The following is a 23,081-nucleotide window of genomic DNA, read 5'->3' as shown; positions in this document are numbered from 1 at the left end:
ATATATTACAATCGACCTAATTTTTACTATCAACTAGTGACCAAATAATACAAAACTAAAATAGAACGTCACACACAAACTATTAGACTACCTTAATGTAAAAAGGAAGAAACTATCCTAATGAAAATTAAGTTTTAAAAAATCACTACTCTACTGACTACTAAATTTAAACATTTATCATAGATATGAAAGGGCCTCAGAGCAATAATATCCAAAAGAATATTATATATATCTTTCCAACATTTCGTACAATTCACATTATGGAAGATATGGAATGGGCTGTACCTTCATTAGAATGAAGAGCTTATTAAATTGGTATCAGCCTGATGTCAAAATAGCAAAAATGGATTTCATTGAGATGGACGATGTTGATCATGAATGCTCCCCACTTCGCAAAAAATCCCCTTTGGCACTTGTAGATGAAACGTAAATGCGGTGTAACAAATAATTATGTAGGTTGCAGTCGGGGAAAAACATTTTATACAACTACAAAAAATGAAGGCAACTGAACTTAATCCTTTGGATCAAAACTTGCCCTTCGTACGGAGCTTTATTTATTTAGCTTTTGTTAGCAGGTAACTTTCTTCTCTCCAAAAATGAACAAGTCAACCCTTTCTAGTGACCTTTCTTTTCGAATCTCTACACAAACTACTACCACATAAACAGCGGAAACCTTTAACTTCATGCTTGTCTTCAAAGTTGATACCATAATCCCTGTATTACAATCGATCAAATATGTTGTTAGACAATATATTACTTCCTTTATTTATCTACATTCACCCATAGAAACAGATTGTTAAACTACATAATCTATGAAATATTCCTCCCAAAATTTCAGACTTGAATTGGTCAGAGTATCAAGGACGTGCAATATCTGATGCATCAACATATAAAATTCTGCTCTATCAATAAATGGCATTATGCTGATACCTACCAGGTCAATTCTTCCATTTGAGATATATCGTGAGCGGCAAAGAATGCAACCTGAGAATGAAGTTTCATGCATGTTGGAACAAGTTCAAGCATGGCTAAAAGTGTTAACAAGAGAGAGAAACTAAGAAACAAGAGAATATCTTTAGAGCTGGTCATACGTGGTAATAATGAGTATCTCTTGTCTCAATTTGAACAGGCCGTATAAACATATTGGTATCTCCACACCTGAAATAGGAAAAAGATATTCAGCAAATAGAAAAGCTCTTCCAGTAAGAAAATCATTACTTTTATCCAAAGAGCACAACTATAACCGAATCAAAACTAAGAAAATTAATTAGTGCTCAGACTAGAGCAATATTAGCGTTGAAGAAGAACATAGTGGTAACTGCAGCATTATCTAGAAACAATGCAGTGTAACAAACTCACAAAGAAATCTATTTTACATGAAGGAATGCTGTCATGGTTTCAGGATATTAACCATGCGAGAGTTACCTGTGATTAACAAATCTGGAAACATTTCCCAAGCGGGTAGCATCCTGCAGGTACCATAATATCATCAAACAGATATTATCAATTGATAAAGAAAATGCAGGATCAACTCTTTATATGACGAGAAAACCAATGGCAAAGATACATCAACGTAAGTTTTAACAACTACACCCTTAATATAAGGAAGTTTGCAAGAGTATTTCACAGATTGTAAACACTCCATGAAAAATCCTAAATTATATAATGTACAATGTAATATAAAGTAGCAGATTGATTTGAATAAGCCAGAGAATCATATTATCCGTTCCAGAATAAAAAGGCATGACTAATTTAGCGTAAGAAACCACACAAAAGAATGCAGCGATAGAATAATATAATGACCTTCACAATTTCATAGCGGATAGCATGACACATGAGACACCACTCTAAATGCTTTTGAAGATGAACAGTAGTTAAAGATTCCGATTTAATGTTCTTTTACAGGCATAAGCGTAGACGCATTCTTACAAATGGACTAAGAATTGCTAGTCTTTCGACAAAGAAGTATTTTTACAGTAAAAAACACTATCAGGAAAAAAACCAAAATGACGAAGCTTAAGGATTGAATTTTTTCCCCTTTCAATGCTCACAGATATTCAAGCCAGTTAATCTAACATATAGAAGCAATACATTTTAGAAATGTAATTTCAAAGCAATTCTTCCCGTCATAAAACAAAAGGCTATTATCTTGACGATGAAAGCAAACAGCCCTTTAATTTAGAGCAGAACATCCATAAATGTTGGCTTGCATTACTTTTGATTCCAGGTGTCGGATAACATTTGAGTGATAATGACAGACAGATGACAGGAATAAAAATGTGCTAAGGTTATTTGTAACTAGCAAACTTGTTACATCCTTCCATAGTTCCAAGGAGTTCCCTGATGGGGGGACCGGTTGAGGGGACTACGAACCTATGTTTGGGGACAGCGGTGGGTGGGCAGCACAAATACATATAGTACACAAGTTGCAATGATTACATTAAACATATGAATTTTGAAATTAACATTTTCAATGAAAATGTTGGATTCAAACTTAATATTATATTCAACATTCTTAATGATGATTACAATGACAAATGTTCAAAATGACAAAATGGCCTGAAGTGATGCCTCTAATCATCACCAAACTCCTCATCAATAGGACTCCTACAGTCCACATGGTCAACCTCCTCCAAACCAGTACCAACCAGCCTTGTTTGTATAGCATCATCATCAATCTGTGCTGGCTCTTTTGGCTCGACTTCCAATTGTGATGTTGGATTCTCCTTGTACATAAGTGTGTTGCAGTCAATGAGATGCAAGACACTATATATAGCCCCATGCTTCTCTGTTCTCCTACAGGTAAGTCTGTTCCTTTTAATAGAGTAGATGAAACTATAAGTAGACCAGTTCCTATCAACAGCAAAAGAACTAGGAACCTATGATAGAAAATCAATGACTAGAGGTAGTCAAAGAAGTAGACTCATGCATAGTCCACCACAAACTTGGGTTCTTCTATGCCATAGTCTCCCTATCTATCTTGGCCACCTTAGAATAACCTCTAAGAGTTACAAATTTTGTCCACTTAGTACAAACAATGTTGGCATCTAATGAATCATACACTTTTGGATAGCCTTTATGAACCCTGCCTTCACATCAACATCTTGTATGGGAGTAATTCCAGCAAACCTATGCATATACCACTTCAAGATCAATACATAGGCAACTATGTGCAAGAGACTGTTGAGTTTCTCCCATCTCAAATGAATAATTGGTTGTGTTCGTTGTAAAATTCCAATGCTAGATCTCTCTATTGCACAACAACCTTCATTTGGTCAAGCATAGAATAAATGCACTCATACACCAAGGCTAGGTGCATTATCATCCCCATATCTCATTACTCTAAAATTCAAACCTAATGATAGAGCAATATATTTTGATTCACCCCAAAACAATTACTCTTAACCACATCCTTCACCCCCTTCCCCTGTTGTATCTTAGAATTGAGCCATTGATTCCATTCTGCTATCATAGCCCAGTTGCAATGCCTCTTGCAGTTCATGCATCCTTTCCAATAGAATGAAATACGATGCATATCTAGTCTCTACAAGTTTCAAAAATTCCTTATTGAAGAAAGTCTTAAAGTGGGGATTGTATATAAACATCTGCACATCTTTAGCATCATAAACAACTATTTCGATCCAACCGATTTTTCCCATGTCCTTAAGTGCATTATTTATGACATGCACACAACAAGAAGTCCACTAAATATGTCTATAAGCTGTCTTAATCAACTTCCTTGCAACTTTGCAAACATGGGCCACACTTGTCAGTACTTGGACCAGAATTTGTCAGCCAACCTCCTCTACAGCATCTTTAAGGAATTGCAATTGAAAATTGACATCCTTGCAATGCCCGAGACAATCAATAGCCCTAAGAAAATAAGGACCCTTTGTACATGTAAGCATGATATCGATGAATGGGTGATACCAAATATTTGTTGACCCATCCATGACTATGTGTAATGTCCCCTTTTGGGATTTCCCTAAATCTTGCCTTAGATTACTATTCTCAATTGATAAGGGAGGGTTAGAGAGAGGGTTCCTTTATCTTCTTAAAGGGAAAACAGTTTGCCGGTCCCTTTATTGTTTTCTGTTCTGCTAAAATTTCTCTCTTTTGATTCCTTTTTCATTTAGATCAGAGTGTAGATCAAACTTCTGTTTCTATCTGCATATTAATCTATTTGTATGTGTTTTCTATCTGCATAAGGAATTCACAGGTAATCATACCCAGATGCTGTTATAAGCAATCAGTCAAATCCGGTGTGGCTTTCTGAAGGTATCTTTAAGTTTGATCCACCTGTAATGTTGATGTAATTCTGAGTGCAGTCTATTTCTTTCCAACAGATTCATGCATTACGGATTAAGTATGAATGTCATACATATTGCAGTCTATATTAATATTACTACTGAATTCTGCATAAGAACATTATCAGGCTTCATATATTAAGCACATCCCCAACCAAGAACAAAGATGTTACTGCCCGTAACTTAATAACAGTTCTGATTTGATCTGATCAATGGTGATCTCCTTGGATGCTTGGATTCGTTTCCTTTATATCTCTCAATGTGAGGAAGGGGTCACACCTCTTCACCATGTATGCCCTTTGGCAAGAGGTACACCCTTTCACCATCAGCACCCTTTGAAAGAGTGCAACTCTTAATTATTTCTGCCCTTTTGAAAGGGACACAACCTTTCACAATCAGATCTGCACTTTTATTTAAATTAGATCTGCATCTCTGATTCCCAAATTATCCCCCTCAAATGAGGTTCTCTTCTCTCTTTTATATCTCATGTTTGAGGGAGTCACAACTTTTCATTTCATGTCTTTGACCATTCATTAACTTAATTAAAATTTAATTATATACTTTTATATTTTAATTTTACTATTATCATTTACCATTAAATTGTATTTCAAAGTGGGGACATTACACTATGCTACATCCACTTGTGACTTGAGATTCCTTCATTTTCTCCATTAAAATATTAATCTTGAAATAATTCTTATCCAATATTGTGGTCCTCAATTTAGTCTCTCTTAGTGCCACATATGATGGTCCTATTGTCACAAAAGTTTGCACCCTTGCTAAAATATCAACTCAACAACCTTGTGAAACATGGAAACAACCCCGAAGTGTGGGACCTTGCGCGAGGGGGTTGAATCTCCGAAGAAGGTCGGCTTCCTTATCAATACAAGTGCAGGTGTTGAACCAACTCAACACTCCAAATTCTACTTCTAAACCTATCCTAACAACTTGCGGAGGAAAAAGGAAGAAGGAAATGCTAAAATGAAAGGAGGTGATGCACCAAGATAAGAGATGTTTCTCTCCCCACCCAGAAGTGACACAAAGAATCAAATCAAATACCCCCGGAGATGCACAAACTTCAGTTACATGAATGACCCCAAACACATGCATGGAGGTTAGAATTTGTTGAATGTCAAGAGGAGAGAAGGTTTCCCACAAGTCACACTCGAAAACGAGTTAACACAACATATACATGAGAGAAAAGCCACAAAACATACACTTATAATGAAGGTAAGGAAACATACACAACATTCATAAGTTGAAGGGAGGCAAGAATGATAATTTTAATTCATTCTAAGGCCAATGGCCAAACTTACAGTTGCAGAAATGCAAAAAATATACAAGTCTTTAAGAGAAGTGAAAGAGCAAAGAATAGCTCCAAGCCAGCAAGGAGACAACCCTTTACAATGAGGCTTAATAGCTTATATATAGCAAACTGGTCATAAAAGAGAGAGCAATGGTCAAGAAGAGGAAGTCGTGACCCTGGTGTGCACAGAGGAATGTCAGTCAGAGAAGGCAGGATGGTGCACAAACCTGACATAGTGTATATACAAGCAACTTGGCCATACCTTGACAAGGCAACCCAAGAAGGAAAGCACTTCTAGAAGGTGGATTGTCTGACATTCTAAAGTCAGAACATGTAGTTCTGACATGAAGGCCATCAAGTAACCATAAATAAGCATGGCTTTGCACTCCACTTGATGGCAACCCTGTAAAACCATTAAATGCACCCATGTAGCTCCATGAATTAAAGTAGACAAATCACAGGATTGGTGGAGAATTAAGAACATTGAGTATTGATCACACCATCCGAAAGTGTCGCAAGTCGTCGGAAATCAGACGTCGGGTCCTACTGCAAGGGGAGAGGAGTCGAGAATCTGGGGGTTCTAGGATCATGAAGGAAAAGACTTGGAACCTGAGGGTTCTGGGATTTCGAGGTCATGAAGGAAAAGACTTGGAACCTGGGGGTTATGGGATTTCGAGGTCATGAAGGAAAAGGCTTGCAACCTGGGGGTTCTAAGATTTTGGGATCATGAAGGAAAAGGCTTGGAACTTGGGGGTTTCGGGATTCTAAGGTCATGAAGCGAAAAACCTTGGAACCAAGGGGTTCCGTAATTTTGGAGTCATGAAGGAAAAGGCTTGGAACCTGCCTTCTGACAAAACATCACTTAACACTTCATGACCATTGGCTTTGTCCTTGATCAACTGGGGCAGCGTTGGTCCATGGAACATATCTCTGATTGGTTCTCACTGATGGATCGAGGATGTCATAAAATGAACATTTTGGTGCCCTCTATGGGATGCTTGCTTGCTAAACATGTAATCCAAAAGCCTTAAGCATCCATTGGGAACTGAGTCACTGGAAGGACCCAAAACATGTGTGTGCCAACACTTGGAGGGAAGCTGAAAACTAGAGCATACATTCTCTTAAGGAGAATGCAACAGGTGCAACAACACTTATGAAAGCAAAACAACCTCTGATCTAATATTTACATTTTCATCAATACACTCTTCAGAAGCAAGGTTTGAGATGAATCCCATTCGCTGGGACTAGAAGAACTTCACCATCAAGCTTGGAGAGATGAAATGCATTGGCCTCCTTGCAACTGGTGATGACATACGAACCACTCCAGATAGCATCAAATTTGGAGTGTCGACCGGTTTTGGCTTTGTCTGCATCCCACTTGAGAACTAGATCTCCCTCTTTGAAGACCCTATTAGTAGCCTTTTTGTCAAAACCTCTTTTGACCTGTTCTTGATAAGCCTCAAACGTATGCATAGCCTGACCATATCAGAGAGCAGCCATTTTGGTTTTCATATATCTTATAATATCAGCATATAAGTAATATCAATTGCATTTTGTACTAAGCATCATTTGTGAAGTGGTATCAGCTTCTATTATTATTACCTTAAGCATTATTTGAGATTATTGAGGAAACAAGTCTCTTGCAATTGATCATTGATAGATAATTGTCCCAATTTCCTAAGTTTGACCATGAGGGGACATTACAAGTGGTATCAAAGCATTGCATTTTGTGGTTATATTGCATTATTCCTAAAACGGGACATTACAGAGGGATTAGAGTTGTTGCACCATAAAGCTACTGTAAGTAGTGACAATTCAGTCTCAGCACAATTTATAAGTTAGAAATTAAGGGGTACAAACCTGTACTATCAGCTAAGACACATTTTATTGGAAGGTACATTCACATATTGTAATCAACATGTTAAGGTTGCAGACCTATATTATCAACTCAGATCAACACTGTAAAATTACACTTCCATATTATGGTTGGATAGTACATTGTCTGTACTCTTTTAATATTAACTAGTTTGAAATTATTAAAAATTTATTCAATGAAAGATTGTATGTATTGTTGATTTTCCAAAGAGTTGTTGGTATGTGGTGACTGATCATGCTGCTGGGCTTAAATTTTGGTGACTTCATCAGCCACATTTTCCCACAAAATCAATTAACAGGGGAGTGCAAGGGGGGCAGAGCTCCTCCTGCAAGCTGAAGCAAAAATTGCCTATTATTTAATAAAGGAGTCGGCTATTGTTTTGGCATGTAAACCGACTATTGTAAAACATCAAAAAGGGCTTGATAAATAAGTGGCTGTGTAATGTTAAATATCATCGAAATGTAATTTCCTCTTCACTAGATAATAGAAAGAAAGTGGATGGTTGTTTCTCTATGGATGTAGCCTGCATTGGGTGAACCATGTTAAATCTCTATGTTAGTGTGATTTATTAATTTTTGCCTCTTTTATTCTGCATTATATTTAATATTGTTTATTACTAGTCTGCCTAAACCCCAACAAGAGCTGTCACTATAGATATAATATCTTGCATTTTAATTCCATCAAACATTTACAAAGAAATACAAGAAAAAATTGGTTGGGTACTATACATCCTACTTGTAGCATTCCTTAATGGAAAAAGGATGGTAAATTTTAATGTGTTTTTCCATTCACAAATTAGTATTAATTTATGTTCCATGAAGTTTCCTAATGGGGAGATGACAAGGAGGGGTGGAACAAATAAATATGGTACTTAAAAAATTAGTTATAAAAAGATGTATAAGGATAAATATTATAAATAAAACTTTGGCGTAGTAAGAAAACTAATAAACAGTTAAAAATATTGCAATGATTGTGTTGAACATTAACAATTGTGAGTGGAAGTGTGGGGGCTGAGCCCCAATGAGGCTGAGGTGTAGCATCTCTTGTAGGGGTCTAGGGGAAGAGCCTTTTCTTACATTGACGGGTAAAGCCCCTCATGGAATCCAAGGGCAACACCCCTTGTGCATTTAGAATTAGGTCAAGGGTAAAAACCCCGCCACCAAGTGCAAATTAAGGCCTCCAAAACCACAAAGAACTTTAAGGAAAATGTTATTTTCACAATTTAATCACTTTTTTTTATAATATCAAGTCCTTACTATTTATGAAACTCAAAGAGTGATTTGAAATGAGGCTTAGAAGTTAGATGCCTAATTATAAGAAAAAACTTAAGTGTTTACGGTTTGGGTAGGGCCTATATGCCATTAAGGTTAGGTTTTGTCGAACGCAAATAAAAAACACTTAAGTTTTTAACAAAATTGACTTTCTCATTTTCTTGTCGTGGGGGATGCGTGGAAGTCCCAATGATGGTTTGAAGACTCCTAAGAGTTCCCTAGACATCTTGCGGTCATCCCAAAGCCCCAAGTCACCACCAAACTAAGAGGGTGCCCCGAAAACATTGCTCCTTGAGGGAGACATCTCAGAGACATCCCCAAGTCTTGATGGACAGTAGTGGAATGGAGAGGTATGTCCCCTCCAACTCACCATATCTCAGGGATGTCACTAGCTTGGAAACATGGGGAATTTTTTGGGTGGAGAATTGCATCCCCATTGAATGCTGGTATTAAAGAATGAAGTTGTTTGGCTAGTTTCAGTGACTACTTGCTATAATGAAATCCAAATGGAAATAGCAGTAACAAAATGGTGTAATTACCAAACAAAAAAACTCCTTAAAAAACAATAGGATGAGTCATGACATGAATTTAAAGTTGGTCAGGCATCTCGCAACTAGCAAACTAAGAATCTTATTTCAGCAAATGGGATGTGACCACAATAATGGCCAGCATTAAATTTAAGGTCTTGCTTGCTTACATAAACACAATAGGATGGAAAAATCATTGCATATATAAAGCAACATTATGTCACAGCATTCTTTTACATGATACACTACAGAACTTTATTATTTCATAACCTTAACAGACTGTATTTGTACAGGTGTATCTTATATAAATGTGTTTCCATTAAGCTGAAAGGAGATACTCTATGCATGTACTATCAACTATCATGAATACCTTTGGGCATTAAAAAGATACCTGAGAATGTCATGCTAGGAAACATAGAACTAATAGAATTTTAGATTTTATGATAATATAAAATGCCCTGTAAACCATCATTGAATGCTCCAAGATGGCTCGGTATCTAAAAGCATGACTATAATGAATGTGTTGAATATATACCAGTGTAAGAGCCTCATTATCATTTAAACCATCTTTGAAGTGCCTTGTCTCCATGTCATGATCTGCATCAAGTAGCATCTGGTAGGTGTGGATTTTTTTATCTTTGTACTCCTCATTACGGTAGTATTGCTCCATGTTTGTCATAATCTGCATAAACATGAAACAAAAGTTGACCAGAAAATTAAGTCTCGGAGCTCTAACAATTGCAATGAAACAAATGGTATTGAATACTTGACCAACCACATCTAAAGTGCAAAAGAAAAAACTTAGCTAAGGAGTGGAGAGAAAATGGTATGCAAAGAAAAAAGGTCAAATTTGCAATCACACTAACATGAAATAAAAAAACAAAATGTGTAACAAAAAAGAAGAAAATACTGGGCCAATTTAATAGTGATATTGTGCATTTATTCTTGACATAATTTTGTCTCTTTTGTATTGCTGAAATATATTCTTTTATAAGAACAAAACATATTTAACTACTTCCAATAAAACAAGTAGGTTTAGACATGTGAAAATTTAACATGGAAATGAATACATTAGGCAGACAAATTTCTATATAAAGACCATCAAATCGTATTGAAAACATATCAAAAGATCATCAAATGATTATTGAGTTTTACTAATATAGTTGAAAGAGACTATTTTGGTGATGCCTTAAGTGAAGGGAAGAGAGGCAAGAGTGGTGGATATTTCACATAGTTTCGAGGTTATCTTGCCTTGTTGATACCATAGAAAGAAGTTGCTTTTCGGAATAAACTATTTTTATCTCTAAAATCTCGTTCAACATGGCCCTTGTTACAAATGTGAGCAGTTTTAACTAGAACGGTATTAATAATAGTCGCATCTAGACGCATATGTCAACATGAGTTTCCATTCTATGTGGGTGTACTAAACTTGTATAAAGTTTCTTCGATACAAAGGCAATGACCGAAAGTAGCTAAACATCACTTTCAATTTTTCAAATGCAACTTTGATAGATTGTTAGATGGTTTACGAAGTGATTGAGATTGTCTCAACCATGTAGACAAATAACAAATGTTTCCTCCTCAAAATCATAACAACATTTGAGTTTTATTGGTGAGTAGTGTAAAACCCATTGTTCGAAGAATATGTTCAATGAATTAGAAAAGAATAAAGAAGAGGGTTGTAAGAAGAGTAAATAATAAGCTTACTATGCAAAAATAAGGATAACTTTTGTTGGTCAAACAAGGAAGCACCATCTAGCTGCAACATCCATAATATGTCTCTTGACATGAAGTTTCCTTTTGCAACAATAGATGATGCATGTCTAGCTTTATTGCATAGACTCACTCTAAGTTACCGAATTCTTGAGAACCGATTCCCATACACAACCAGGTTGGGTGTGGGAGTGGCAATGGGGGCATTCCTGGAGTGGGCAAGGAGCATCCTGGGTGCTCCCAAACACTCCCGAATGCTCGATTTATAGTCAATTTTTTGCAATTATGATTCAATCATAGAGATTGCAATAATAATATTTAGTTGTGAGCATAAAACAAGCTACCTAGTACTGTTATTTATTTTTCTTACATTGCAACAGTTATCTAAACCAATTGGTTATATAAGAATTAAAAAAAATTGGCTCTTAGTCTTTTTTAATAGCAATATAAAATGCTTGAAAATGATGCAATTGTAGCTCAACAACCAGAAAATAATTATTGAATGACTGCATACAACCATGGAATTAAAATGTATCCTTGTTCAATGACAACATACAATTATTACCCTTTTCATCAATGAACAATTCTATGACTACATGCAGTTGTAGGAGACTAGACAATTATAAAATGACAGCACACAGTTGTAGAAAGTGCAAAAGCATGATTACACATAGTTGCAAAATCATACATACGTCAAACAAGAGCATACAATCATAAGAAATGTAGGTTGTAATTATACTTTCATCTATTTGTTATTGCTGCTATACATTAATCAATGAACATGTTCACATTCATACAATATATGAATGCCTAAACTTGAATTTTGAAGTCATGTATAGCTAAGCATATTTACATATAGAAAAAGGAAATACATCATTTCTTCGTTATTGGTTCATTTGGATCCTTTTGGTATCCTATCATAGATAGACTTTTGGCCCCGCAAAACTTATTGAGACATCATAGAGCATTGTACCCACTTTCTCCTTGGTGAACCATTGGGTTTGATTGAATATTTGTCCTTTGAGTCCCATTTCCCATGGCACTTGACTGCCCTCATGATCTCCCATCGTTTCCTTTGTAGCACCACATCCTCAAGAAGCATTGCTTGCTTGTGATAGATCAAGTGATGAAGGGTACTCCCCCTCAAATTCACACATACACAACAACTATTAACTTCATAGAAGCTTAAACTAAAATGAACATGAATCTTTTTATTATTTACATCAAAAGAAACATGTATACATCTGAGATTACCATCCTCAAGACCTCTTATAACAGGAGCAAAAGCTGTTACAACACTCAAACACCAACTCTAGAACGACAACCACAAATCTACATAGCAATGCAAGAAGAATCCAAACAATACTTTATTTCTTCCAAAAAATGCATTTCAAATCTGAAATTACATCAAATAAAGGTCCATGACCTCTTTCTACAGCAACATGGGGTGTAATACATCAGTTATGCAGACCTGCAAGTCCGGAATGGGACATCATGCACAAAATTGCAGCTACACCTACAATCTGTAGAACACAGGTTTACTACTGAGAGGAGGGGGTTGGGGGGGTGAATCAGTCGTTATGGAAGATCACTAAGTGAAGGTGCTTTACATGTTGTCTTTTCTTACACCAACGGCTGTAAGTGACTATTTAATTCAGTCATGTTGGTGTAGTGGCTATTTATTATTATTTATTGACATAATAATTTTATTATTATTATATGTACAATTTAAATTTTTTTTATTTTTATTTTTTTATAAGTAAAATGCAGTCTTGGTGACTGCTCCCTTTTTATGTATCCAAAATATTTACAATTCATGTGTATTGGCTCTAGCTCTTGTATCCCCATTTACTATCTTAGTAAGAAGATAAGTTGTTTTAACATTTTTTATAGCTCCATGCACCAAAAAGGCAGCAAAACTAGAGCATTACATACAACTTTGTTCATGTCATATACTAGCTATAATCAACCCATCTACTAGCATTACATACAACTTTGTTCATGTCATATATTACCTTTAAATGGCAGTGGATCAACCCATCTACTAGTCTTGGATGAACTTGATAAGCCATTCAATCCCTCGTGTGACCTCCAATTCTCCACCAACACAGAGCTCTTCCTGGCCTTTTGGCGGTGGTAGTCACGATTGGTGTGCCTACAAGAAAATAACATAGGCAGCTTTTCCACCACAATCCCCTAATCCTTCGGTTTGAGGAAATCAAACAAGAGAGTGATGATTTCACCCATGTCAACCACCTTCAAAACCAAATCCAAGTCACCCAAGAACTCTTTTTTGATCAAGACCTTGCATAAAGCTTTATATCGTCTACACAAGTTCCCCGATGCCCAAAAGTGAGGCAAGAAACATTGATGAAATGTCTGTTTTAACCCTATGCTTGTAATTTGTAGCCAAGAAATCCTCTCCCAAAATCCACTTCATAGCAAACAAGATTAACCATCTTAAGCCTCTTTTCTGTAATTTCTCCTAAGAAGAACACCTATCTAAGAGAACAAGTCAGGCAGATTAGAGTGTCAATACCTTCTTCTCTTGAATTCCTTCTTTTGACCTACAATGAGGAAATGCATGACTTTTGAGATTAAATTCTTTCCTTACTTTTCGCACACGATAGAGTAACTCGACTTCATTGTTGAGTGAAAGGATCGGGGCCCATCCTTTCCCCGAGTCACTCATTAATTCTACTTCTTTCTAAGAATGATTGCTCCAAGCACATATTTTGTTTTCTTTATAGAGATCAATAATCCAAATCACGTTGAAATGACAACAAGTTTGTTTCCTTAATAGTTTGAGCAACCAAGTTGGCAACATTATCAACCTTTGAGTTGGCTTCTCGGAAAGTATGATTAGCATGGTAGTCATCAAACATAGAAATTAAGTCAAGAGCTATGTCTAGTAGAGCTTTTAGCTTCCACCCTTGTAGTGACATCCTTATCGCATTTATTACAATTGAAGAGTTTCCCTCTATTTCTAACTTAGTAACTTTTTCATTTTAGAAACAACCGTATGCTGAGAATTAGAGCTTCTATTTCAATTTTGTTATTCGTTCCCTTGGGCAACTTTCTTGAGGCACTGCATATAACTATCCAATCTCAATCCTGAATTATGCATCTTGCTCCCGAAATGCCTCAATTTCCTTTGGATGATCAGTTAAAGTTAACCTTGAACCACCAAGTTGTGGACATTGCCATTTGGCCTTGATCCAATTGATCGGAACTCAACTCCCCCAACCCCATGTTAATTAACATGGAGCATTAATTATATTTTATTTTATTAATATAATAAAAATAACTATTTCATAATAAATATTAAAGATATAATATAATAATTTAATCTGTATTTATTACTCTAATAATTGTAGTTAAATTTATTATAATTGAACTTACTAGTTCGGCTCCTAGAGCCCCTAGGTCCCCATCCAATTCGAACCAAGTTCATGGTCCACGGTCGGTTTGAGCAAAGTACCAAATGCAACCTATAAGTTCGGCCTTGCCACACCCAGGTGGACGCAAAACAAATTTGTCCCCCAGAAAGTGTCGTTAGCTTACCCTGGGCCAAATTTGCAATTTTTTGTTTTTTTGAAGTGTTTTTCTTTTTTTTGTTGTTGCAAAAAGTGCAATATGACCCTCAATCCTAACAAAAATGCAAAACCTATCTCATATATGCTATTGTGAATGAAAAACAAAATCACTTTGCTCCATTGCTGAACATATTTTTTTGCTTGTCATTGCACAAAGAGAGTTGAAGATTGATTGTTGAATGCTCCAAGCTAATTGTTGTGCTATTCCTATGCATTTGCAATTATTGGTTTGTTTTGAGAGTAGTTGTAGAGGAAGATTTCTTCAAAATAGGAAGGTTTTTGGTAATTTTTTTAACAAATAAACTCTCTAGTTTGGTTTTGAAGATTTTTTCTATTCGGTATGTGCCTATCTAGGTTTATAGAACTTGTTGTGTTAGGTATTAAATGGAAAGTGCTTCTAGCTCTAGGAGCCAGCTTTGCTTCAAAACAGACCCACACCCTTTCCTTTGGAAGTATGTAGAAATGGCACAACTACTTCCAAGTGGAAGAGGATACACCTGGATTTGTGGTCATTGCAAAGCACAATATAACAGCTCATATAGTCGAGTGATAGCACATTTGTGCCTTATCCCTCAACAAGACAACAAATTTTGTCCTAGCAAGTCAAAAGGTAAAGGCCTTCTTGCAGAGGAACAAGTATTGGCATATACTAGAAAGCAAGCAAAAGCAGACCAAATAGTAGGGAAACAAGCTACATTGTTCATCCTTTGCTAAAGACTAAGAAAGGATTAAAGGCATCTCCATTGCCTTCCAATCTTGAACCTACAAAGGGCCATCCATTGTTTTTTGTACTTGAACAACCTGTGACACATAAGAGATCAAAGGGACCATTGGAAACCACATTTCACAATGAGGCTAGCCAAATTGACGATCATGACATAGCTAGACGTGTCTATGCTAATGGATTGGCATCCAATGTTGTTCACTCACCATATTAGAAAACAATGGTGAGATCAATTAATGAGGCTCCAAAAGGGTATAAGGGCCTAGGTTATGAGGTGTGTACTACCCTATTGGACAGACAAGTTAAACATGAGTTAGGACTTAGACGAATATAACAATGAATGCTCTGTTTTTTATTTCGTGTATTTGGATTTTCAGTTTTGGACTTCAAAAAAGGATAAAAGGATGAAGGGTTTAGAAGTTTTATGCTACTCCTAATGAATTCAAGAGACGGTAAAGACTAGGTGAAACTAATAACAACACTTTGTTTCGCCACACTAGGACAACTACGCAAAGCAGGTCCAATCTTCTAAGGTTGTGCTCAAGATTTTCATACTTATGAATAATACCATCAATCAAACAATATTTACTCAAAGTAAAAGTTAAAGTATCCACATCATAAGCTCAGGCTAACTTTACACATTGAATGAAAATCATTCATGCAAAGAATGTATGAGCAAGAGTTTCACCAATCTAAACTATCAAATCCTTCATTCATCTAACAACTTTGAGAGCAAAATTTATTCTAAGCAAATCTATTCAATTGTTGAAGAAAGCATGCAACCATGCAACCACTTAATAACAATAACTATAAGACTTCAGAGCAAAATCTGCAAATTAACTTTTTATTATTCAAGTAGCTCTAACCAACAATTTCATAAATCTCTCCACAACAAAATGAAATGAGAGAATGGGAGTTTATATAGAGTTCTGAAAAATGAATGAAAGGCCGAGATCGATCTAAGATCAATGGTTGAGATTAAGACAACACGATCCTAATTAGGGTTTCTCAAAATAACATTAGAGACAAATGCATGGACAAGTGGTGTGAAGAGCTATCTTTCAAGAAGGCACATCCTTATCCTCCTGATTGGCAGTGCGTTCAATGAATCTAGACACAATCAGGTTGATCTCCTCCACCATGACAGGTGGCAGCATATTCACCCTGAATTCCAACCCATCCAATTCATCTGCACACATAGCAAATGCAATTTCCCATTCCAATCCTTGTCTTTGCAAGGCATCTTGCTGAATTATCTAAGTCTTCAACCTCCTGACCCTTTGTAGTTGGCCCCAAGTTGATAGTAGTGATTGCATACTCATGAGGAGCAATATCCTCCTTTGCCTTGTCTACTTTTGGTACAACAATCTGGACTATTCGGCAACTTGCTTCATCACTCTGGATGGTGGAAAACCTCTTGGCTGGCCTCTTTGCAGCAACATTTTCTAATCTGCCCAAGAAATCAGTTGTATAATCTTCCTCTTCTTGGACTTCTACAAGTACTTTTACCTTCAACCTTTCCTTCAACCAATCAGGAATAGTAGGTTGTTCAATGCCTTCCTCTTCCCGATTGCCTTCTTCAAATGAGAGTTGAACTCCTCGAAGAGCAGAAACCATTCCCTCTTGAAATTAACTATCCAAGACATTCATTTCACTGTCTGACTCCAATATCTTTGTGCTTGTAAGAGATGGGGGCTCTTCATCTTCCTGACGGATTGAGTCTACATTTCCCCCATGGACCAGAGAAGGAATCTTTATCTCAGCCAATGACTCATCAATAGTTAATACATTGTTTACATTCCCAGATGCGGCAGAATGAGACGATTCTAGCCTCTACTTCTTCTAAGCAGGTCCTTCATTTATAACTGTCTTGCTCTTTGTCCTTGAAGAGCTTCCAACTTCTTCCTACTTTTTCCTAGAGTTAGTGCTTTCAATTGGTACGACACTTTGAGATGCCTCTGCATTTGAATAATATGCTTCTATTTCACCCATCAGGTTATAAGTCAAAGTCAGATTCTTTCGTCTCAGCCCATGAACATGTTGATCGACCCACCACTTTGAATACTTGATAACTAGCCGCATTAAAGTGGCTAAATCTGCGTACTCTGGTTTTGACCATTTCATAGGAGGAAGAGGTGCATTCTCGTCAAAGCGCGGGAGAGTTGTTCTAATCAAGCTTACTGGCAGTCTTGACCATAGTCTTTTCCTGATGTCAAATTCATCAGCAACATTTCCCCAAAATTCTTCCAGGTCTACTCAATGTTTGTACCTTTCTCCATTCATTGATCCAATATGGTTATGAGGATCCTAATCAGCTCTGGATCACTAAAACGTGAATGGGTACCACTGCATTTCAAGCTTGGCACTCTCAGCTACTTGCATCGTTAGGCAAGACTCCAACATATTGTCGATGAAGAAGGGAAAGGAAATAGTCGCCTCCTGCTTTGTTCTTTGGAAGCCCTGATATGTTTCCAATTGTCTAAGGACTTCAAGCAAGACCATCGTGTTAGTAGGATAGATCGATAGTCGGTAAGGGCATCCGGTAAAACCTTGAACTCTTATGTATTGTGAATTTCGAATACTGGATAAACCAAGATCCATACTTGCTCATCAAACTTTTGGCTTCATGAGAAAGCCTCTGATGGGTTCCTCCCTGCAGTGTCCTTGTGATGTACATCAGGAATGCATCATTTACCTGCTTAAAGTGGGTATTTTCACTAAGATGTAGCTACGGATAATAGTCATAGGACTTGAATTCGTTCTCTCCATTGCCTACTATCCCTTTGCAAATTAGTCTAGTATATCTGTAGTTTTTGGTCAACGAATAGACAATAAAGGAGCTCATGTAAAATGCCTTTATCCTTTCCAATTTTTTCAGCCGTTCGTGAAGATTATCACTAATTATTCGTGACCAATTGAACATATTAACACCTGAGGTGATCTCATCAATGAAGTAGTACATCCATGTTTCAAATGGTGCACCCTGAGGGCTGCCCATTACTCTATTCAACAGCAAAATGATGTCACCATATGCTTCTTTGAAGTCTGTGTGCAGCAGCTTCTTTGGCACTTTCTTGAGGAAAGGCCTTGGCTTTTCTAACGATGAGATGTTGATATTTGTTGCACAGAGCTCAAGCTGGTCCACATAAAGTTTTTGGATATCTTCTTTGGTTTATAGGAAGTCCTGTTGTAACTTGGTATCCCAAATACCTCCTGAATGGCTAACTCTCCAAGATGAGCCAATATTCTTCCATCCGGTGCAATGATTTGCCATTCTTGTGCATTGTCGTGTATAACACATTCAAGCATCAGTTCAACACACTCCATGGCCGGTAGAAATCCAGTTGCTTGGACAATGCCATTTCTCATCATCCAGCGAGCAACAGGTGTTGGCAAAAATCTATCTTGTCCATACATTCTCCTCTTGAAATCTTTGAAGTCCACATGCCTGAGGTTGGTGTCTGTGATGTTTTTCCATTTAGAATTGATCTTTGACTCCGGCTGCAACCCTTTACTGGCGAACTTCATCTAAGCTTTCCTTGAAGGTACTCCTTTGGTGGTCATTAACCTGTGAAACACATAAAAATTTAACATTACTTTTGAGAAAATTGAAGATTTTAACTCTGATTTTGGATCTTTTACTCAAAAATCTCACTTTCAGCCTGTCAAAAAGCTAAATTTGTGTGAGAAATCAGACTGAAAATGGAAGAATTTGGCTAAGTACTTGTGAAATAAATGTCAAGACAGATGAAGAACAAAAGAAATCAGTCAAAAATATGGATTTTTGAACTTCTGGAATTTACTTTTGAATGATTTTGACAAAAATCTGCCTTCAACTTTGTAAACTGTCTTAAACTCAAAAAAAGCACCTTATTCCTTATTCCAACACTTAGAAATTTCACTTCTTCAAAAATTCTTCTTCAAAAATAAATCTTTCGAGAGAGAGAAAACTTCTTCATAATCGAACTCCAATCTTCAAACTTGATAATGAATTTGAAAGTAACAAGTTGAACAAATATAGAGTTGAGAAGTTTGAATTTTAGAAACTTTATGTTTTTTTGTTTTTTTTTATGTTTTATTGATATTCATCAAACTTGGACTTGTTTTATTTCTTTGAAAATGGAAACTCAATCTTCTCCTTTAAGCAAGTTGGCATAGAATCTTCGAATTCCAAAAAATTTCTAAGTGTTGATCTTTTTGAAAATTTTCTACCTGTTGGAAAATATTCTAAGTGTTGCATTGATTTTCAACTTCCAAACTCGATTGATCCTTTGTTAATGGTGATTTCTTCCATGTTCTTGGCACATCACTATGTCAATTTGGTATAGGCGGACCTCATTGATTGCACACCCTTCTTCTATGTCATAAGTGAACTTCATGAATGTTTGGGCATCCTTCATATGCTGGGCGGACTTTGGAGATGTCTTGCCATAGCTGGCTGGACTTTAGGCTTCACTCGCCATAACCTTTCTTGATCAATCTTGGGTAGGGCGGACTTCAACATAGTCCTGCCATCCTTTCCTTCTTCATGGCAAATTTTACCATCTCTTTGCAAATCCCGCTTTAGGCAGACTTTAACCTTGATTGGATATCTCCCTTAACGGACTTTAAAAGTGTTTAGACATGGTTCCAAGGCTGGGCAGACTTTAGGCTTCATTGGACATCCAAGGGCGGGGTTCAACCTTCATGTACCATCCCTTTCAAGTGCTAGGGCGGACTTTGCTAGTGTTTGGACATTCTTTTCATAGGTGGGCGAACTTCAAGGGTGTTTGGCCAACTTCTCTAGGTGTTGGGTGGACTTTAACCCCTTCAAGCCATCTTTACTTTCTCCTTGGCAATCTTCAAACTTGCTTTGCCATCCTTAGGCGGAGTTCACTCTTCATTCGCCATGCTTTTCTTTTCTTGGGCAGACTTCACATCATGCCAAACATTGAACCTTCTATATGCTTGAAGGAAGACCTTGACAATGTCTTGCCATGCTTGAGGGCGGACCTTGAGTCTTACAAGCATCTTCCAACCTAGGCGGACTTCAACATAGTCTAGGCATAAGGTGGGCAATGTTTACCATTGCTTGGACAATGCCTTTGAACCTTGGGCGGACTTGACACATATTCATGCTATCCTTGTGCTGGGCAAACTTGGAGCTTGACAAGCCATGGTAAACTTTAGACTTTTTGTGCCATGCCAAACGTTGGGCAAAATTGATAGCTGCTTTAATAGCCATAGGTTCACATGCCATCTTCCAAATCTACTTCCATTACCATCTTCAAGTTTGATATGCCATGTTGATGTTTGATCTGCCATGTTGCTTATCTGGAACAAAACCCTAGCATGGACATTTTACCATGCCTTCTACACTTGGAGATATAAATTTTACCATGCTTCTCAAATTGGTCCCAAAGTGCCAAAAATAAAAAAAGCAAGAAAAGCAAAAAGCAAAAAAAGCAGAATTCCTTAAAAATAGGAAGGTCTCAGAATTGACCCAAAGCAATTGCGTTTTTCATCCTTTAGGCCTTCTGAGCACTTTGACGATGTGTGGACGCTGATATGAGCATGAATTCCCTATTTGGCTCGAATGATTCCTCAAAAATTCTAACTCTAAACTCTCAAAAATAGAGACTCATGAAATTGTAGAGCTAAGACAAAACCCTAAAAAGCAAGAACAAGGGGTCCCCATTCGCAATGAGGTGATGTGTGAAATAGATCACAACAGATCCCAAATAACATTTGGTGGGATCTTTGAGAGTATCTCCTCAATTTCACTAAGCCTATATTGAGCATCATCCGTAATAGTGACATGGCTAGTAATTGCTTGGGAACGGTATTTGATGGCATCGACTCAAATGATTGAGACGATGAAAGTCATCATAAATGCAAAAGAGCAAGATCTTGAAGAAAAATTATTCAAGTAACTACACCATTCATGGAAGAGAGATGGAACAAAATGACCACTGTTGCATTTCCTTGCCTTTGCATTGAGTCCCAATATTATTGTTCACAGCTCCATATTGTTGCCACGACAGTTGCTCCATCTAGAGATCCCGAAGTTACTCAAGGATGCAAGACAATGCTTTGCTGACTATTCGGTGATTGTGACATGCGGGACGTAGGGAGGGCTGAGTTCCTGAATTTTATCAGCACAAATGAATGTGGTCTTGATACTCTTTGGGACAAGTATATGGTTGATGCTCATAATTGGTGGAGCTTCCATGGAGAATCATGCCCGTACCTACAACCTCTTGCCATCAAAATCTTATCGCAAATTTTATAAAAAAAATTCTTCTATATTTTTATTTTATTTATAACTCTTAACCCTATAACTTTGTCTTGATGAGTTGCTAGTTGAGAGGAATTGGAGCACACACTCCATCCGCTCAATAAAGCGCAATAGACTACACTCCAAAAAGGCAAAGGACTTGGTGTTTGTACATTCAAACTTGTGGCTCCTTACACACAAAGAAAATGCCTATAGAAAAGGGGAGACAAACAAGTGGGATGTTGAGCCAAACCATATTGAGTTATGCTTCAATTTCCCAACTTGTTGCACTTATAATTGATGATGACTATGACCCACATAATGAGCATGAGAGTACTAGTGCCAGTGCAAGTGTGAATGTCAATGGCACTATTTGTGGTTCTAATTTACCACGGCATATGGAGAAAGATATTTTTGATGACCCATATGATATTTAAACAATGATGGCTGATTTTTTTTTTATATTGCATATAGGGGGAAAACTGTTACAAAAAAAAAACTGACTTTTCCAATATCCAACTGTTAATTTTAACACTTTCAAATTGACATAACTTAGAAAATTAGATTTAGTTTGTTTAACTGAAAGAAAATGACAACATAGAAATAAACAAATTAACAGCAAGACACAATTACCCTGGGAAAACCTCCTAGGAAGAAAAACCCAGCCAGAAAAGATCCTTAGATCTGATTATGGATTATAGTTATGTAATCATTACAACACTTATCTCATGTATTTGCAGGTTTAGATGTTGCTGTCACAAGAGGTATGAGGTGACTGCCTTCAACAATCACTTGCTGTCATATGAAGGATAGATGTTGCTGCTCCATTACCCTAGATTGTAGGCCTCCAAAGAATTCGCTATGTATGACCTAGATGGCAGTCCTTTAAGCAATTCGCTTGGTATACATAAATGGTAGTCCTTGCTATGTGTGTATGAATAGCAGATCTCCAATCAGTTCACTGTGCATTCACTGAATTTGCCAACACCTCAAGATGGATTTCGCACCTCCTAATGATAGATGAAGGTTGTTGTAGTTGCAGATGACTAAAATTCGTACTTAGGCAAATATGAAGATTTTCGCATAAGATGAAGGAGCTTAATTGACTTGATTGTCTAACAAATGAATCTTGATCTTTTATTTATATGGAGCGAACTCCTTAACTAGGTCGGCTTTTCAATAATTAAACTTTTAATTATTTCCTTTTATCTGCCTTGTTAATAGGGTCGGCCCTATTGGATAGTGCACTGAGTGTTTATTTGATATAGCGTGGGGAATAGGGCCACGTTGGAGGGAAGAGGGGTCAGACCTTATTTGGGCGGATTCCAATGTTGCCCAAGGCAATATGAATCCGCCCTTCCCTAATTAATATCAACACTCCCTCTTAATTAGGGAGGAGAACATAACTATAATCTTCCATCTTGCATACACAAGCAAGGAATGGAATTACATAATACAATCTTCCAGCTTGCACACAAGCATAGACTGGATCCACCTTACATTGC

At 37.0% G+C, this 23,081-nt stretch overlaps 1 protein-coding gene across 2 annotated transcripts in view; it reads right to left on the bottom strand.

Moving 5' to 3' along the window:
* Positions 1 to 205: 205 nt before the first annotated feature.
* The window catches only part of LOC131066847 (uncharacterized), a 258,474-nt gene continuing 235,598 nt past the window's right edge, over positions 206 to 23,081 (bottom strand). For both annotated transcript variants that reach the window (XM_058001714.2, XM_058001713.2), the window contains 5 exons: positions 9,823 to 9,969; positions 1,426 to 1,469; positions 1,092 to 1,158; positions 935 to 984; positions 206 to 714 (listed from right to left, as the gene is read on the bottom strand). In XM_058001714.2, coding sequence (XP_057857697.2) covers positions 606 to 714; positions 935 to 984; positions 1,092 to 1,158; positions 1,426 to 1,469; positions 9,823 to 9,969 — 417 coding nt within the window. In that variant the 3' untranslated portion in view covers positions 206 to 605. The remainder of the gene's footprint in view (positions 715 to 934; positions 985 to 1,091; positions 1,159 to 1,425; positions 1,470 to 9,822; positions 9,970 to 23,081) is intronic.

This window comes from Cryptomeria japonica, chromosome 8 (assembly GCF_030272615.1).
Source record: "Cryptomeria japonica chromosome 8, Sugi_1.0, whole genome shotgun sequence".
Lineage (NCBI taxonomy): Eukaryota > Viridiplantae > Streptophyta > Pinopsida > Cupressales > Cupressaceae > Cryptomeria > Cryptomeria japonica.
This window is presented reverse-complemented; position numbering and strand designations above follow the sequence as displayed.